General features: G+C 36.7%; 1 protein-coding gene across 3 annotated transcripts in view; it reads left to right on the top strand.

The window, feature by feature from the left end:
* The window catches only part of LOC113233328 (proline-rich protein 36), a 138092-nt gene that overhangs the window by 120592 nt on the left and 2856 nt on the right, over nucleotides 1–14644 (top strand). For all 3 annotated transcript variants that reach the window (XM_026468423.1, XM_026468424.1, XM_026468422.1), the window contains exons 4-8: nucleotides 8682–8779; nucleotides 11126–11339; nucleotides 11963–12114; nucleotides 12229–12419; nucleotides 12564–12674. In XM_026468423.1, coding sequence (XP_026324208.1) covers nucleotides 8682–8779; nucleotides 11126–11339; nucleotides 11963–12114; nucleotides 12229–12419; nucleotides 12564–12674 — 766 coding nt within the window. The remainder of the gene's footprint in view (nucleotides 1–8681; nucleotides 8780–11125; nucleotides 11340–11962; nucleotides 12115–12228; nucleotides 12420–12563; nucleotides 12675–14644) is intronic.

Below are 14644 nucleotides of genomic sequence, written 5' to 3'. Positions count from 1 at the left end.
ACAAATTGTCTTCAACTTTTTACAGGTGCACTATATGGAAAGATATAGGAAAAATATTCAGAAAATTGATTCATTTTTCTGAAAAATATTATTTTTTCAAATGGAATTTTTGATGATGACCCAACACTAGATGTATATAATTTTTTTTTAAACAAAAGCTTTCTTTGCGTTCTCCAAAATATAGGGTTATTTGCAAATTATTAAGAACCTCACAGGACTGTATTACTAACCGTAACAAATAACAACTTTTATTCCATAACATTTTATAATTCATCAGATTTTACTTTTATACAAAAATAAATACATTTAAATAGATCGCTAAACGGTAATAACTCTATGCAGGACGGGGTGGGAGTACTCGCGGAGAACGCTTGCACGTTTGAACTTAAAAAGTGTCAGATAGTACAACAAAAACTTAAAAGTTTATTTTTGGTTTTTGTTTTGTAAAAAGTCAAGGTTACAAAAGTTGTTGTTTATGATGTCACTAATAGAGTCCTGCAAGGTTGTTAATATTTTAAAAATAACCCTGTATTGTATACATACACTTCACGCACTTTTCCCGTGGAGATAGGCAAAGACCTTTATATATCCTGACACTCATCTTTCGCCTTATCAACACGCATCAGCACTTTTATGTATGCTCTTTGGTTAAGGGTACCTACTCTAGACTAGGCTTTCTTTACGACACCCTCAATTTGGTCGTGGTAACATCGCCTTTTCAACACCAGGTGCAGATCCAGATGCAGAAGGTTTTTGTGCCTGGTGGCTAGTGAAACATGCTTCCATAACAATTGCAATACTATTCCGTATGTTTTAAATCGTAAAGATCTGAAAGGCACTGCCTCTGTGTCCGTCTCCATGAGACATAAAGTTGACACTCGTAAATCTGATGTAGTTTCACCAGCACCCTACGCATTAAAGCTAAAAGCAGAAATAGATATGGTTCTTTCTTCGACGAACTTTTTTCATGAGGAGCTCTACTACTCTAAAATCTACGTTGTCATTAGAACTTACCTGTACCTAATGTGGCACTAAGTTTTTATTTTATGATACCAAGTGACGGGACGAACAAGTCGTGCGCCTGGTGGAAAGCAACACGCCTGTCCACAACAGTTGCTAGCCACTCAGTGCTTTAAATCGCATAGATTTACGCGGCACTCCCACTGCGCCCGTCACCCTGAGACATAAATTGACAAGTCCCTGTAATTTCACCAGCACCCTTGAGTGAATTGATCGCAATAGTCCGTGACAATATTCTATTAAGTATAAAAAAGAAACAAACCTCATATTGCCTCATAAACTATAATAACTAATAATATCCAATTTCATATCGTGTAATTTGTCACCGAACAACATCCAATAGCTTTTGATGGCAACTCGTAGCCCTCGAGCATCGACTTGACATTAAACTTCGGGAATTAATCCCTCGTCGCAAAGGGTAAATGTCAAAGTGTTCCTGTCCTCTTGTTTAAACGTATGAAGGCTTATTTTCCCTTCTTTTGTATTGTTACTATTGTAATAGGTGTTACTCGGTGCCTTTGATACTGTCTTTGTTCATGTTTCAGGTTTTGTGACGCCTCGTCTTGTGGGCTAGATTATACAGACTACGGTCTGAATATTATTGTGCTCTTACTTATTTGATCCGGAATTAAAAATATTTTCTATATTTTTTATCATTGCTATCGGCAATGCTTTCTTTCGTGTACTTATTATTACACATTGAAAATTGTTTATAGACACCTGTTCGGTCGTATAGTTCCCTCAAGGGAATCGGGCTACGAATGAGTGAAGAACGTAAAAAATATAGATAATTTTAAATATTGATAATTTTAATATCTTTTTATCTATGGAATACACAAAAAGATACGTGGTAAAGAAGTATTTACGTTTAATATGATCTTTTCAGTATTTCGTAATTCCATCACCTTAAGTCCACATAAAAACTAAAACTGTTAACTCTTAAATCAAAACAATACGACTTCAATTTGAATACTCCAGGCGCACACAATGCAATATCGAGCTGCCATGTTAATGAGTGCAATTCACGGCTTCCTCCCTCTAACGCATATTGAGTTACGTCCAATTAACACCGCGCAGGCGCGAATATAGCAACGTAGCTTTAATTGTCACACACTGTCACTTTTAGCGATAATTATTGACACCTTACAAGTTGTAAGGGAATATCCCTATTCAGGAAATCAAGAAAGTCACGTTTGTCAATTACATACTCGTATATGCATGAGTTCTGAATGTAACGTTACATTTGTTTTACACAGCCATTGTACAAAGGACTTGTTATATAAAATATTATATAAAGTACTTATATGTTGAGACACAATTGAATTGTGTCACATTTAGACATACTTCCTACTGTAGAGATATACGTAGATCGTAAAATCAACGGCGTTTGATGGTTTTTCGATCGGCGGCGGCGGCGTGATCGACGTGGCTTATATTTTTCAGGTGTTTTAATAAAAACACTGAAACATTGTTTAAATCAATATTTGTTTTCATTTATCAACGTTTTTACAGTTTAACTCGTACTTTAGCAGTACATACAATGGTACGGTTACTAAAAGTAATCAACTTAAAGAATATGTGTAAAATAACGGTTTTATTAAAAAAACCAACCTTAAAAGTTCGAAACCGGAACCGGATTCGTCCCCTAGTTTACCACCCTTGGCGATGGAATATTTTCTTCAAATTTAAATGGGCCCAATACTGAGATAACTTCTTTCCAACAAGAAAATAATCATTGAAATCGCTTCACAAATACCGGAGTAAACGCGTAACATACATACAAAAAAAACAGTCGAATTGAACTTTTTTTTTTAAGTTGGTTAAAGCCAATCATATAATTATAAAGAAAGGACTTGATGAATATTAAATTAAAATCCAAAAAATCTTCGATTCAAAACAGCAAAGTCCCAGAAGTAAATAAAGTCACCATCTGTCTACCTACAACTCGTCGAAATTTTACAGGCACATCGGACTTGTCAACTTTATGTCTCAGGGTGGCGGGCGCTGTGGCAGTCCCTCTCAGATCTTTGCGATATGAAACTTTGAGCGGCACTGCGAACTGTTATGGGTAGGCGTGTCGCTTACCACCAGGAGCACGACCTGTTCGTCCCGTTGGTTGATATTATAAAAAAAAATTATATTGTTGGGTTCTCAGATTACATTGTAATCTGAGGTTGACCTAAACAAGATAATTCTCATATAAGCCCTAATACGACCTTACAAGTTGTGGAAATGAATATTCTAGAGAATCACTATCTTGACAATCAACCTTAAAACTACTGATAATTTTATTAATTTACCAAACTAATTTGACTTTATAAGTTACAAACATTATATGGAACTGCATTTTATATTAAAAATCTAGAAATGAAACACAAGAGACTGAATAAAATTGTCATTAGCACATTAAAATCGAAATGGCGTTATTTAAAAAGGAACATTCATGGCACTCGAAACATATTCACCGCTTCTTCAAACACATAACGAGGCACAAGACACTGGTTCTCTTTTAACGAATTTTCGTTTCGTCCTTTGACCCAACATTTTGACTCCACTCGACGTAATCTTTAAGAACTCAAAAGGGTGCGAACAGCGGCTTTCATAACTTCAGTCTTCAATTTACTTTCATTTTTTGGAATTAAATTGGCTAAATGTATTTTTGTTTAATGATGAATGAATAAACCTCACATAACCTAAAATAAACAATAAAACCATTCGTAATATACCACGTAATCGTCAAAAGTGGCTTATGGGGTGTAAAGTGGTCGCGTGATATGTCAATTTAGGTTATGTAAATGGCTAGAAAACCAGGTTTTCGGAGATGGTATATATTTTTCTGTAATCTAGCATCTTATTTATGGACGTCTTAAAACCTCACCTTATTTTATATTTTTCAGGTTATGAGCTAATTTTATTTATATTTACAGTAATAATTTAAGGCCAGATAAAAAACTGTCGGTCGACTATTTCTTATTCTTTTGCCTTTTGATTTGCCCACACTTACAGGTACACATATTCAGATTTTATTTTCCATCGCAGTAAACAGACCTTGCTAGATCCTGGCAATATTTCTTTTACTTCCTCCATTAACATTAATCCTATCTCATCCATTGCCAGTGCTTTTCACTTAACCTTTTTCAAGGCCGTCCTTAATGTGGTTGAAGCATGACCTACGTTCGACCTCTCTACGTTCTTAGTTTAATCTTTGAATAAAACATCAAATTTTCTGCCTTTATTACCTTTGATACAATAGTTTCCGTCTAGTACGCTTTGATCGCTAGTGTTTAATTAAGTAAGTTTAATAATAAATAATAAGTTTCCGGAACAGGCCACTTACATAAATAATATTTAAAAAGTAATTACTACATTTGAAAATGCAACTCTTTGGCTGTAAAATACAGATTGTTTCATCTGACTGTCACTTGTTTTTACATTGTGGCGTCATTTTAGAAATTGGTTGTCTACATCACCATGGATTTAACTCGTGAAAATTTTCGTAGTATGATTTTCTACGACTTTAAGTGTAATTTAACAGCTCAGCGGAACTTCGCTCGGCTTCAAACTGCTTTTGGCGATGAAGCACCATGCAAGACGACTATTTATAGCTGGTTTGCAGAATTCAAACGCGATCGTGTGAATCTCAGTGACGAGTTTCATGATAGTCGCCCGTCCACTGCTGTGAACAACAAAAACATCGATGCTTTGCCGTATGATCAAAACAGATAGGCATGTGACATACCATGAGATGCGTGCATGTTTAGGCACAGGCATGAGTCAAATACAATCAATACTACACAAACATTTGGGTGTGAAAAAGCTGTGCTCTCGGTGGATCCCACACAATTTGTCTGAGGCTTAAAAAATGGATCGCGTCACTTGGTGCAATGCCATGCTTACCAGATTCAACGAAGGGGCGTCAAATTTGGTAAGAGACATAGTAAGGAGTGACAAAACATGGATTTATAGTTACGATCCCAAAACAAAGCAGTAATCGAGCGTATGGGTGTTTCGGATGAGCCGAAACCAACCAAAGTGGCGCGCGTGGAAAGTACCTCTAAGCGGATGATTGCTTCTTTTTTTAATAAAACTGGACACGTGGCTACTGTTGCTTTGGAAAATCGTTGTACCATGAATAGTGATTGGTACACGACCATTTGTTTGCCGGAAGTTATTGACAAACTCTAAAAGTAAAAATAACCGTAAACGCCGTATCATCTTGCACCACGATCGAAGAGTATGAAAAATATGTTTCACGGAGGGATGGTATAAATGCTTTCAAAATTGGTTCATTCGTATGAAAAAGTGCATTAACGCTAACGGAGAATATTTTGAGAAACAATAAATTCATTTCTGACCATTTATAGTATTTTTTTCTTATTCATTCCGGAAACTTATAGTGTGCCCCACGTATAGGCATGCTTATATCCACTGAAGTACTTATTGTGTTGTTATATAGGTCACGGTCCACATTCCATGCGTCCCTCAGCATCACGTCTTCCCTTGTTTAATGGAATACGTATATTAAAACGCCCACAGGAGCAATACCCTGTCATCATGAGCCACTCAGGAGACCTTTTACCCCTGCCACTGTCTCGTCATTATGTATGACGAGAGTGAGTGGAGTATGCTCCATACCTATAAACTCATTGAAAGTTCTTCAAAAGTCATGCAGAAAAGGTCGCATGTTACAAATATGTGAATATTTCAGTGTCACGTCACACGTTACATGTGTTGACAAAGTCAAAGTACTTGTTGATATTGTCAGAAATATGCACGCAATGTAGCGAACAACAATTACATAACTTAATTTACCCTTTTAAGTATTTAGTTTAATAAATTGATTATAATAACCCGTTGCTGGAACCATAGTGAACCATAAATATTAATTTTGATCTTGAATAATTAAATCATAGAGGTAAGTACTTCTGTGTCGTGTCGACCAATCACACACCTACACAACAAGAAGTATTCACGAAACCTATATAATAGCGCGATCTGAAACAGTTTCTTAAATAATTGAAATACGGGTAGCTTCCGTTTACCTGACACGATCATTGTAAAGTTTTAACACGTAAGAACATAGCTTCTCTATATTTGTTACGCGTGAAAATAATGGATTACACCACCAAAACATTACCAAATATTCCAATGTGAGCTTTGGACCAAAATGTGTCAATTTGAAGCAACAAGGAGTCTAAAGCAGAATGTACCGTCACAATAGTCATAAGATAAAGGAACTAGAAGTGGAACCAGTAGTAAGGGTGGCAAATTGACGCATGCGCCATGTCCAAGGACACGCGCCGCGCCTCAGTCTGGCGGGAGGCAGTGGCACCGCCGCCTGTCCCCGCGGCCCGAGTCCATGAGGCACGATGCGGACTACCGCAGTGGCCGACGCGTAAGTCCGACCCGACGCATGCCAGACCCAGCCCCAGCTCAGGCCCCAGCCCGAAGAGCGACCTTAAGCTCTGAAGCCCCGCGGTCGCTCCGGTTCAGTCTTGTAATTAGATTTTGACGTTCAATAGGCAACGTTATTCTCATTTGATTGGCAAACGCTTTCCGCTTCGATATTGCAGCTTGCTTCTTTCACTTCCTCTCAACGACTCTCGTAGCTTTGTGTGTAGATGCTTTAAGTATACCTGTTTTAATTAAAAGAGTTGGTTATCAAGTGCGATATGAGAACTTACGTAACGTAGTATTGCAAACTCACTAGTGCATCACAGTGCGATAATACAGCCAGTATGCAAGTGTAGGGGGCAACGGACATTGGCGCGTGTACGCCACACGTTCCTTGTGGTCATGACTTGCTGGGAAAGTGTAGGACTCCTGGGCCCTTGCGCACTTCTTGCTTCATCTGACGTGCGGGTGAGTCCCAACCCAATCTCCTTTCAGGTAATATCCATAGTGCCACATTGAAAGATCAGAAACATGTGCCTCATGTGAAAAACTTTTCAGATCACAAGCGCTATTAACACTTAAAATGATCCTCAAGTAATAATCTGCGTCAATTAACCGTTTTCAAAACAAAATAACGACTGTAAACTTCATTAGAAAATAAACATAAATAAGACATAGGATTTGCCAAATTACTTAGAACAACAATAACGCTGTACAAAAATTACTTTTTAATGATCGTTAACTAACTAACAAAGAATTCTTCTGTAATCCTTTGGTAAATATTTACTTAACTCAACAAACATATTTCGCATATCGTGACAGTATCCCTTTGCATGTAGCACGAAAAACGTTTAACTGGAAATGGTGTCTGTAGTGCTACTTACGACGGAGGAAGTGCTTGAAAAGAATGGATTTTGGTATTGTTTAGACTCTGTGTGGGATACCGTGGAGTTGGAACCATTCGATGAAGTGCTACCTGAACATGTATTTGCGAAGCCATTGTCAAGGGATCTCTACTACACTAAATATCCTGATATTCCAAGAAGTGAATCCGAAGAAGAAAACTCTATAACCGTGAACGGATTCAGATGCAAACACGTTCAATGGACTTCCAAAATTTGTATTAGAAGATTCGATGCAAAACGAAAAAATTCAACCAAATCACGTGCGAACAGCGATCTTTCGATCAATAACGTGTCGAGAAGAGTTACATCACTTGTTGAGGAGTCAAAACAGCCGCATGATTCGAAAGAAAAACAATATAATGAAAATGATGAAAGAGTTCGTGCTTTCTTCACCAGGTTATTGCAAAATGTACCGCCACCACCAATCTCAGATCTACAAAATATAGAAATCGATAACAATCAATCAATAATTGTATCATCAGAACGGGAAAAGGAATTTGACAATAACGAGATACCAGACTATAACGATTTTGAAAATAAAATGCTTCAACCAATTGAAAACAAGATCATGTTTGGAACGTCGACTTTGAAAAAGAAGAAGAAAGTCAATTTTAGTCTCAGTTCGGTACATAACGATTCAGCCTCTTGGAACGAAAGTATATATGGTATTGCAGAATTAGTACATCATGAGACGAGAAGTAATGCTAGTAAAAATTGGGACAACGCAGAAAAATTAGAATATGAAGAGACAAATAGTTCTCTAACTGTTTGTACATCTTGGTCTGAAATTATGGATATATTTAGTTTAAACGACAATTTCTTGAGCAGAGACTCATTAGCATGTGAGGAAATTGTAAGCCAATCGCAATGCCGGGACGTAATCTTCCCTGATGTCACGGAAGATGACGAGGAAACGGAATATGCGAAGTTTGCTATTTACAAAATTTACCAAACCTTGAAACTTGAAGGGAGAATGATAGATTCGTCGCCATTAAAAGACTTTAATGTGGAAAATGTACAAAAGCATACATGTGGCAACACTTCTGAGACAAATACGTTCTTTGGGTCAATGTACCGTTTAGCTCCTGTAGATGACGTCGAAGATTCGGTAAATTCATCTTGGATATAAATTCACTCGTACTGTGTATTATATTTAAAGTAAATTTTGTAATAAATTTATTATTTAAAAAAAAGTATTATTTCTTACTTCTGCTTTCGTAAAGAGATTTTATACCTATATCACCCCGATCTTGTGGCTTCCAAATACTTGTAGGTAGGTAGCGTTGTTTGCTTTCTGTTTATCACACCTATTTGTCAACGAAGTGATTGTCTTTGGGTTAAGGTATTGTTTCTTTGTTGTAGCCCCCAGAAAACGAGTTGCAGAAGAATTCGGACCGCGTGCTTTCCGAGCACGAGTTGCGTGTCCAGCGATCGTTGCAGAAGCTCAATGTGCCCGAATGGTGAGTTTTTATTTATATCTATTTTTGTCGGCGTTCATTTAAGTAATTTTAAGAATTTGGCTTTATTTTGAACCAATAGTATAAATTTTTACATTTTCGCATGTCGTCGGCTACATTTGAAAACTTCTTAACTTCGTTTTTGGACGAAGTCCCTTTTTTACTCAATACCGAACAAGTAAAGCTTAAAATATAATTTATAGACCCTCTTTTAGGTATAAAGGTATATTCATAACTTGTCATATAATTATTTCTAGTAATTCTTTATGAGCCTAGTTACACAAAAGTTCACATTAATTGAGGTTACAAGGTTTACGAATTCAGCCGAAGGTGTACATTTACATTTATCATTTTTAACTCCATTAATTACAATGTACACTGCTATATGAAGAGGCATTTTAACTTCAATGAACGAAGGTTCGAGTACTATTCAAAACTCGGAAGTATTGAGAAATGGAAAACAAAATAGCACCCTTAAGTGCTCGGCTGCGAACATACCCACTTGAGTCAGCTGATCATACAACCTGTAATAGGTATTTAATAGGCAGACGGTATTAGGGAACACGTGAACCTATTATATAATTGTACAAAAAAAAAACAACCGTACATGTGTTACTTGCCAACGTAAACTTATGTTGAACAAGGCATTTATAAATACTCGCGAACTTTGGTAACTATGTCTTTGTTAGTTTGTCGGTAAGTTAAAAAGTTTTGTTGCAGACTTATATTTATGATTTAGATTTAGTGGACTCTGGCTAGCGACACTTAGGTACTTAAGAAATTAGTGAAATAACAAAAATTTGAAACTACTATTTGATCATTATTTTTATTTTAGTTCGGGACTTAATCATGTATAATACATATATTTCTTTAAATACCACGACGTTTCGGTCGTATTGCAACATCCATGGTCTCGAAGGAAGTGAAGAGGCTGGTGTCAACATTTTCTAGCCGTACGAGTTTTTCTAACTACCCGCACTTGGTGTTAATTATTTATTTGTGCGCTATGGTTGTCACTAGACCAAACGACACAACACTCATGACATCCAGCAACTTGTCGGGCGATACTTGATGTGTCGGTCTAGTAACACCCGCCTCTTCAGTCCCTTCAAGACCATGGACGATACAATACGTCCGAAACGTCGAGGTGATTAAAATACGTTTTATACATGATTAAGACCCGAACTAAAAATCAAATAATGATCAAATAGTAGTTTCAAATTTTTGTTATTTCACTAATTTCTTAAGTACCTAAGTGTCGCTAAATCTAAATCATAATTAAAGTAAATATAAGTCTGCAACAAAACTTTTTAACTTATGTTGCTGACTATACAAATTTTTTTTTTAAGTCAAAATACTATTTGGTAATTAATTCATAATTAATGAACTGGAATATTCCAAGTCACTTTCACCACATCCACGACGTGTTCAATTTTATTGTACGTGTGATTCAATCCCCAATTGCCCATTTCTCACGGCCGCAGCGGACCGACAGAACTCGGAGACGGGCGGCAGCGGTAAAGAGCCTCTTTGTCGATTAACGTCCTAATTGTATTACGCTCCGCTATGTGACCTGGCTTTGTCACATTCTTGTGTTGTATAGGCATATACACTGCTGGGACTGGAGAGTATGTCGTATATACAGAGTGTAATCGTTAAGTGTGGTCATGCGAATATTCCATAAATATAACGGATATCAAAAACCTTTAAACTGATATCGAAAGTACGTTACCTAATGAGTAAATCGACATCAATAACTTTTTAAAAATAAGACTAGACATTTCCAGTTTTAACATTAAACGATTCCATACATTTAATATGACATTTGTAGAGGCTTCAGTTTTACTACTGTAAGAGGCAACAATAAGTTAACAGATAATAAAACTGCTATAAATAAAGTAATCAAAATATATTTTATTTGAATAAAAATATAATGGCATAGTCAATTATTTAGTCAAGTGTGAGTTGCCCATAATAATGAATAAAATTTATTAAATTTTTCTTTTAGTGCTGATCGACTCAGTTTCATGTAAGGATCATTTCATTGTATGGGATGAAAAAAATCGGGACAGCAAATGTAATAATTTTTTTTTCATACAAAATAAATAACATTTTATTAAATTTGACCAACTTCTGCTGTTCCCATTTTATTCGTCTCATGCAATGAAATGATCCTTACGTGCTTTCATTATCGCTTTAAAGCTTTTTGGTATCTCTTATATTTATGGAATAATCACCTTTAAGAGCACACTTTAAGAGATTTTACCATTATACAAACTCTCGTTATCTTTTGCCTTATCCAATAGAATAATAATGAATGAAATGTACAAATTATCATTTTGCTCACAGGTACAAAAACGCCCCAGCTCCCCGCGAGGGCTTCCTGCTGCGTAAGCGACTATCAGACGCGGCCGCGTCGGCCACGCGGTGGAGCGGGCTTAATTCGAAGACCACCTCTCTGGGCAGCCTCGGCGGCGCCAATGCGCAACCACCACCTCCACAGCTGTCGCCCCACACCACCAGCTTCGGACGTTGGTCCACTAGCCGGCTTAACTCGAATCAAGTAAGTGTTGTGATCACTTCATCACGTAAGGTGCGCCATTGCCATTGTCCAAGGTCACATCGCATTATACACAATTTTTCTTAGAAAGTTGTAAACTCTTTTATCCTATTCGTGTCTACTTCCTTTAATTACTCATTATTTCCTAAAGCTGCACCTAAACCACGGACTCTGGTCTGTGACCTAAATCAACAATTTCTTGCTTGCCTCTCACCATTAAAGACATCGTTTATCAATCTGGTAGTCTGACAGCTAGCTAAAACTGCCATCGGTTGACCAGAGAGATGAATCAACTTTTATTGCGCTCCAGGGAATCGACACCACTTATCGTGTTATGGCCGTTAAGCTCTCGAGATAGCTTAACCTTGCCTCTATTAATCTTTGAGGATGGTCTTTTTTATCTTATTTGGAGCTGGGAGAGTCACTTATCTTATTGAAGCTTAGTCCGTTTCCATAAGCTGTGAAATCGAACCTTTCTCCAAGTGACTCTAAGTCATAATAGGACTTACCCAAGTTATCGAAAGAATCACTTTCGTTTCGTATTAAAAATACCTTTATGTTGTACACTAGTTTTAAGGGACTTCCAATTTCGAGAAGTATTTTCGAGAATGTTCTATTGTTTCCAGACCTCCCCGTGTTCTTCAACGCGCAGCAGCATTCGCGGCACCAGTCCGCTGTGCTCGCCATCGACGAGATCTTCGTTTAGCGCTCGTCAACCATACCTCGGATGGAGGAGTCAGGAGCGCCTGAACAACGTGCCTAGAACGCCACATGAGAGGTATATCTCGACAAACAAATGTTGTTAGTTTGTGCCAGTTGAAGTGAAGTTCTCGGGCAACGATGAATTGATTGCAGTTTTGGTATGTGGCTGAAGTACAATTGTCTTTTTCAGGCTAGCGTCATCTCTGCTCCAGCAACAACAATCAACAAAGGCATCGGAGGAAATTCAATCGTCGATAAAAGAAGTGACGTCAGCGATAGTGCACTACGTCTCGGCGTTAGAACCAGCCAACGGCGACGTCGATCGCCAGCCCTCGCCGCGCTCCAGCCAGAAGCTCTATTGGCTTGAGAGTTCTTTTGTCGGTCAGTCGCTATTCAGATTTCCAAACAGTTTACACTAATTCAGTATTAATAGGTCGTTAGGATTCTTGCGTTTATATGATACCTGTGTGCAAAAATTTAAAAAATCAGCTACGTAAAAGTTAATACACAAATCAATATTTCCAGGTACAAAACCGCTAGAATCGCCCCAGACACCTCTAGTGGTATCGGAGGCCTTACCTCCGCCGCACCCTCGGCCGCCATCGTCGCTGCGGCTCGACCACCGTGCCGCTCCTGGTGAGAGAGCGTGACCACGTCACTTATACACTGCAGGCTTAGATGCAATCCATAAAAACACATTCCTTTACCACAGGCGTCAATGTACAAAAAAAATCTATATCGACCAACTTGACGAGCGCTGTGCGTGATTTTTATTGCGAAATTTTAGAAAAAGTTACAAGCTAAAAAATGCATTTAGTACCAAATCTGAACCTGCAGTGAATTGTTAACCCATATTATGTTAATACTCCGTGCGTTTATGTGCTGTTCTGTGTATTTAGTTTGTAAAATAAACTCTTATGGTTTGAGAACTATGAGATTTTATTTTGTGGAACGTGTAATAGAGCTTTATAGACTGTGTTTAAGACTCAGGACCATTATTATTATGTATTATGTTCTTATTTTTGTGACAGTTTTGCACTATTTTACTGCAATTTGTTTTGTACGTACAAGTATTGTTATTTTGCGTCGTGAGATCGAAAGCACTAGCTTGTAGCGGCTTATTTTTAGTTTTTGACACATTTCATCTTGGCGGTACCCTTTGTATTGAATGTTAATGTTGCCAGTACAAAAAAATAATAATGTTGGTAACTTTTACAACACACCGCCAAAATTATGTACATACATTATTTTAGATTAACAATGTTGGTGCATTTTGCTTAAACTTATTTTTATTGTTATTGGAATTGATTGATGAACTTTAAATAAATGTTACATTATTAAAAAAAATATTGACATATCAAAAGGTACCTACTTAATAACGAATTAGGTCCCAAAATCGTACTAAATGAAATAGTCAATAGTTAAGATGTAATTATGTTGTAAAGATATTGCCATAATAATTCTTCAATATTACTGTTTTACCTGCCACGCGAACCAGTTATTTCGTATTATAGTAATTTTACAATGAGCTATGTACAGAGTAAATTATTTTTGTTTTGTGTGTTTACTTTTTAATGCAAAGCCTTAGTTTTTAATTTACTGCTAGTAAATACATACTTACCTATATAGGTTTTTGTAAATATGTTGCTATATTTTATTTTAGGTGCTAATTTTCTGTATTAAGTTTTCAAGTATCCACTGTCAGGCTTTAATAGAGGTCACAAATTAGGAGCCAGTAATGCTACCGCAAGTGTACACTTGCAGTCACGTTTAGGGCAACAGTTATCAGAACCATAAACAAAGTGGTGGTCAGAAGTGACGTAAAGACTGATGTCTCAAAATATTCAAGTTCCTTCTACTTAAATCACCTCGTAATTTATGTTGGACCTTTTATTGGGTCCTAAGTAAATTATACAGGTTCTGATTAGGTTAGAAAATTGTCGTTCTGCGTTCAGAAACCGCACCGCCGAAATTCCGAAAGTTGCGCCACGAATTCGTTTAGTCCGTGACTAAACGACTCGTAGAAAACAGTTTTGAAATAGTCAAAAGTTCACACAAGAAACCAAATTACTTCCCGTTGTGCAATAAAAGCACTTATCCGTCTATTAAATGTTGTAAACTAAAGAAAATTGTTACAGTTAATATTCTGTAGTTGCTCTCTACATTGTTGTATATCTAAATATATATTATATATTCATTAAACAAATAGTACCTAAAACAAAATGTAATTTTTAGATATAGCTATTCATATATTAGAGAATCTCGGTATCTTTATGTAATTAGTATCAAAGGTCAAAGAAACTTGTTTAAACTGTCGACATCTTTCTTCACTTTTATATTCGTTTCAATCACTGTATTTTAGTCGTAACGATTGTATTGAATATATTCAGTTTTATTTTATATATTTTGTTTTATTTTTTATTTTTGTGGCGTTTTTTTGGTTTTTGTTTTTAAGGTACACTGGTGTTTTAACGTACAGTTTGTGTGAAGCAATTTTGCTAAGGGTCTGCCAACGCACTTTATCTAATAACATCAAAGTAAGTAATGTACATGTTATTGTTTTAAAGCACCATTTTGCACCCCTTCCCCTTTTTTTCACACTGTAT

The sequence above is a fragment of the Hyposmocoma kahamanoa genome, unplaced genomic scaffold (assembly GCF_003589595.1).
Source record: "Hyposmocoma kahamanoa isolate Upper Pololo Valley unplaced genomic scaffold, ASM358959v1 78, whole genome shotgun sequence".
Classification (NCBI taxonomy): Eukaryota; Metazoa; Arthropoda; class Insecta; order Lepidoptera; family Cosmopterigidae; genus Hyposmocoma; species Hyposmocoma kahamanoa.
This window is presented reverse-complemented; position numbering and strand designations above follow the sequence as displayed.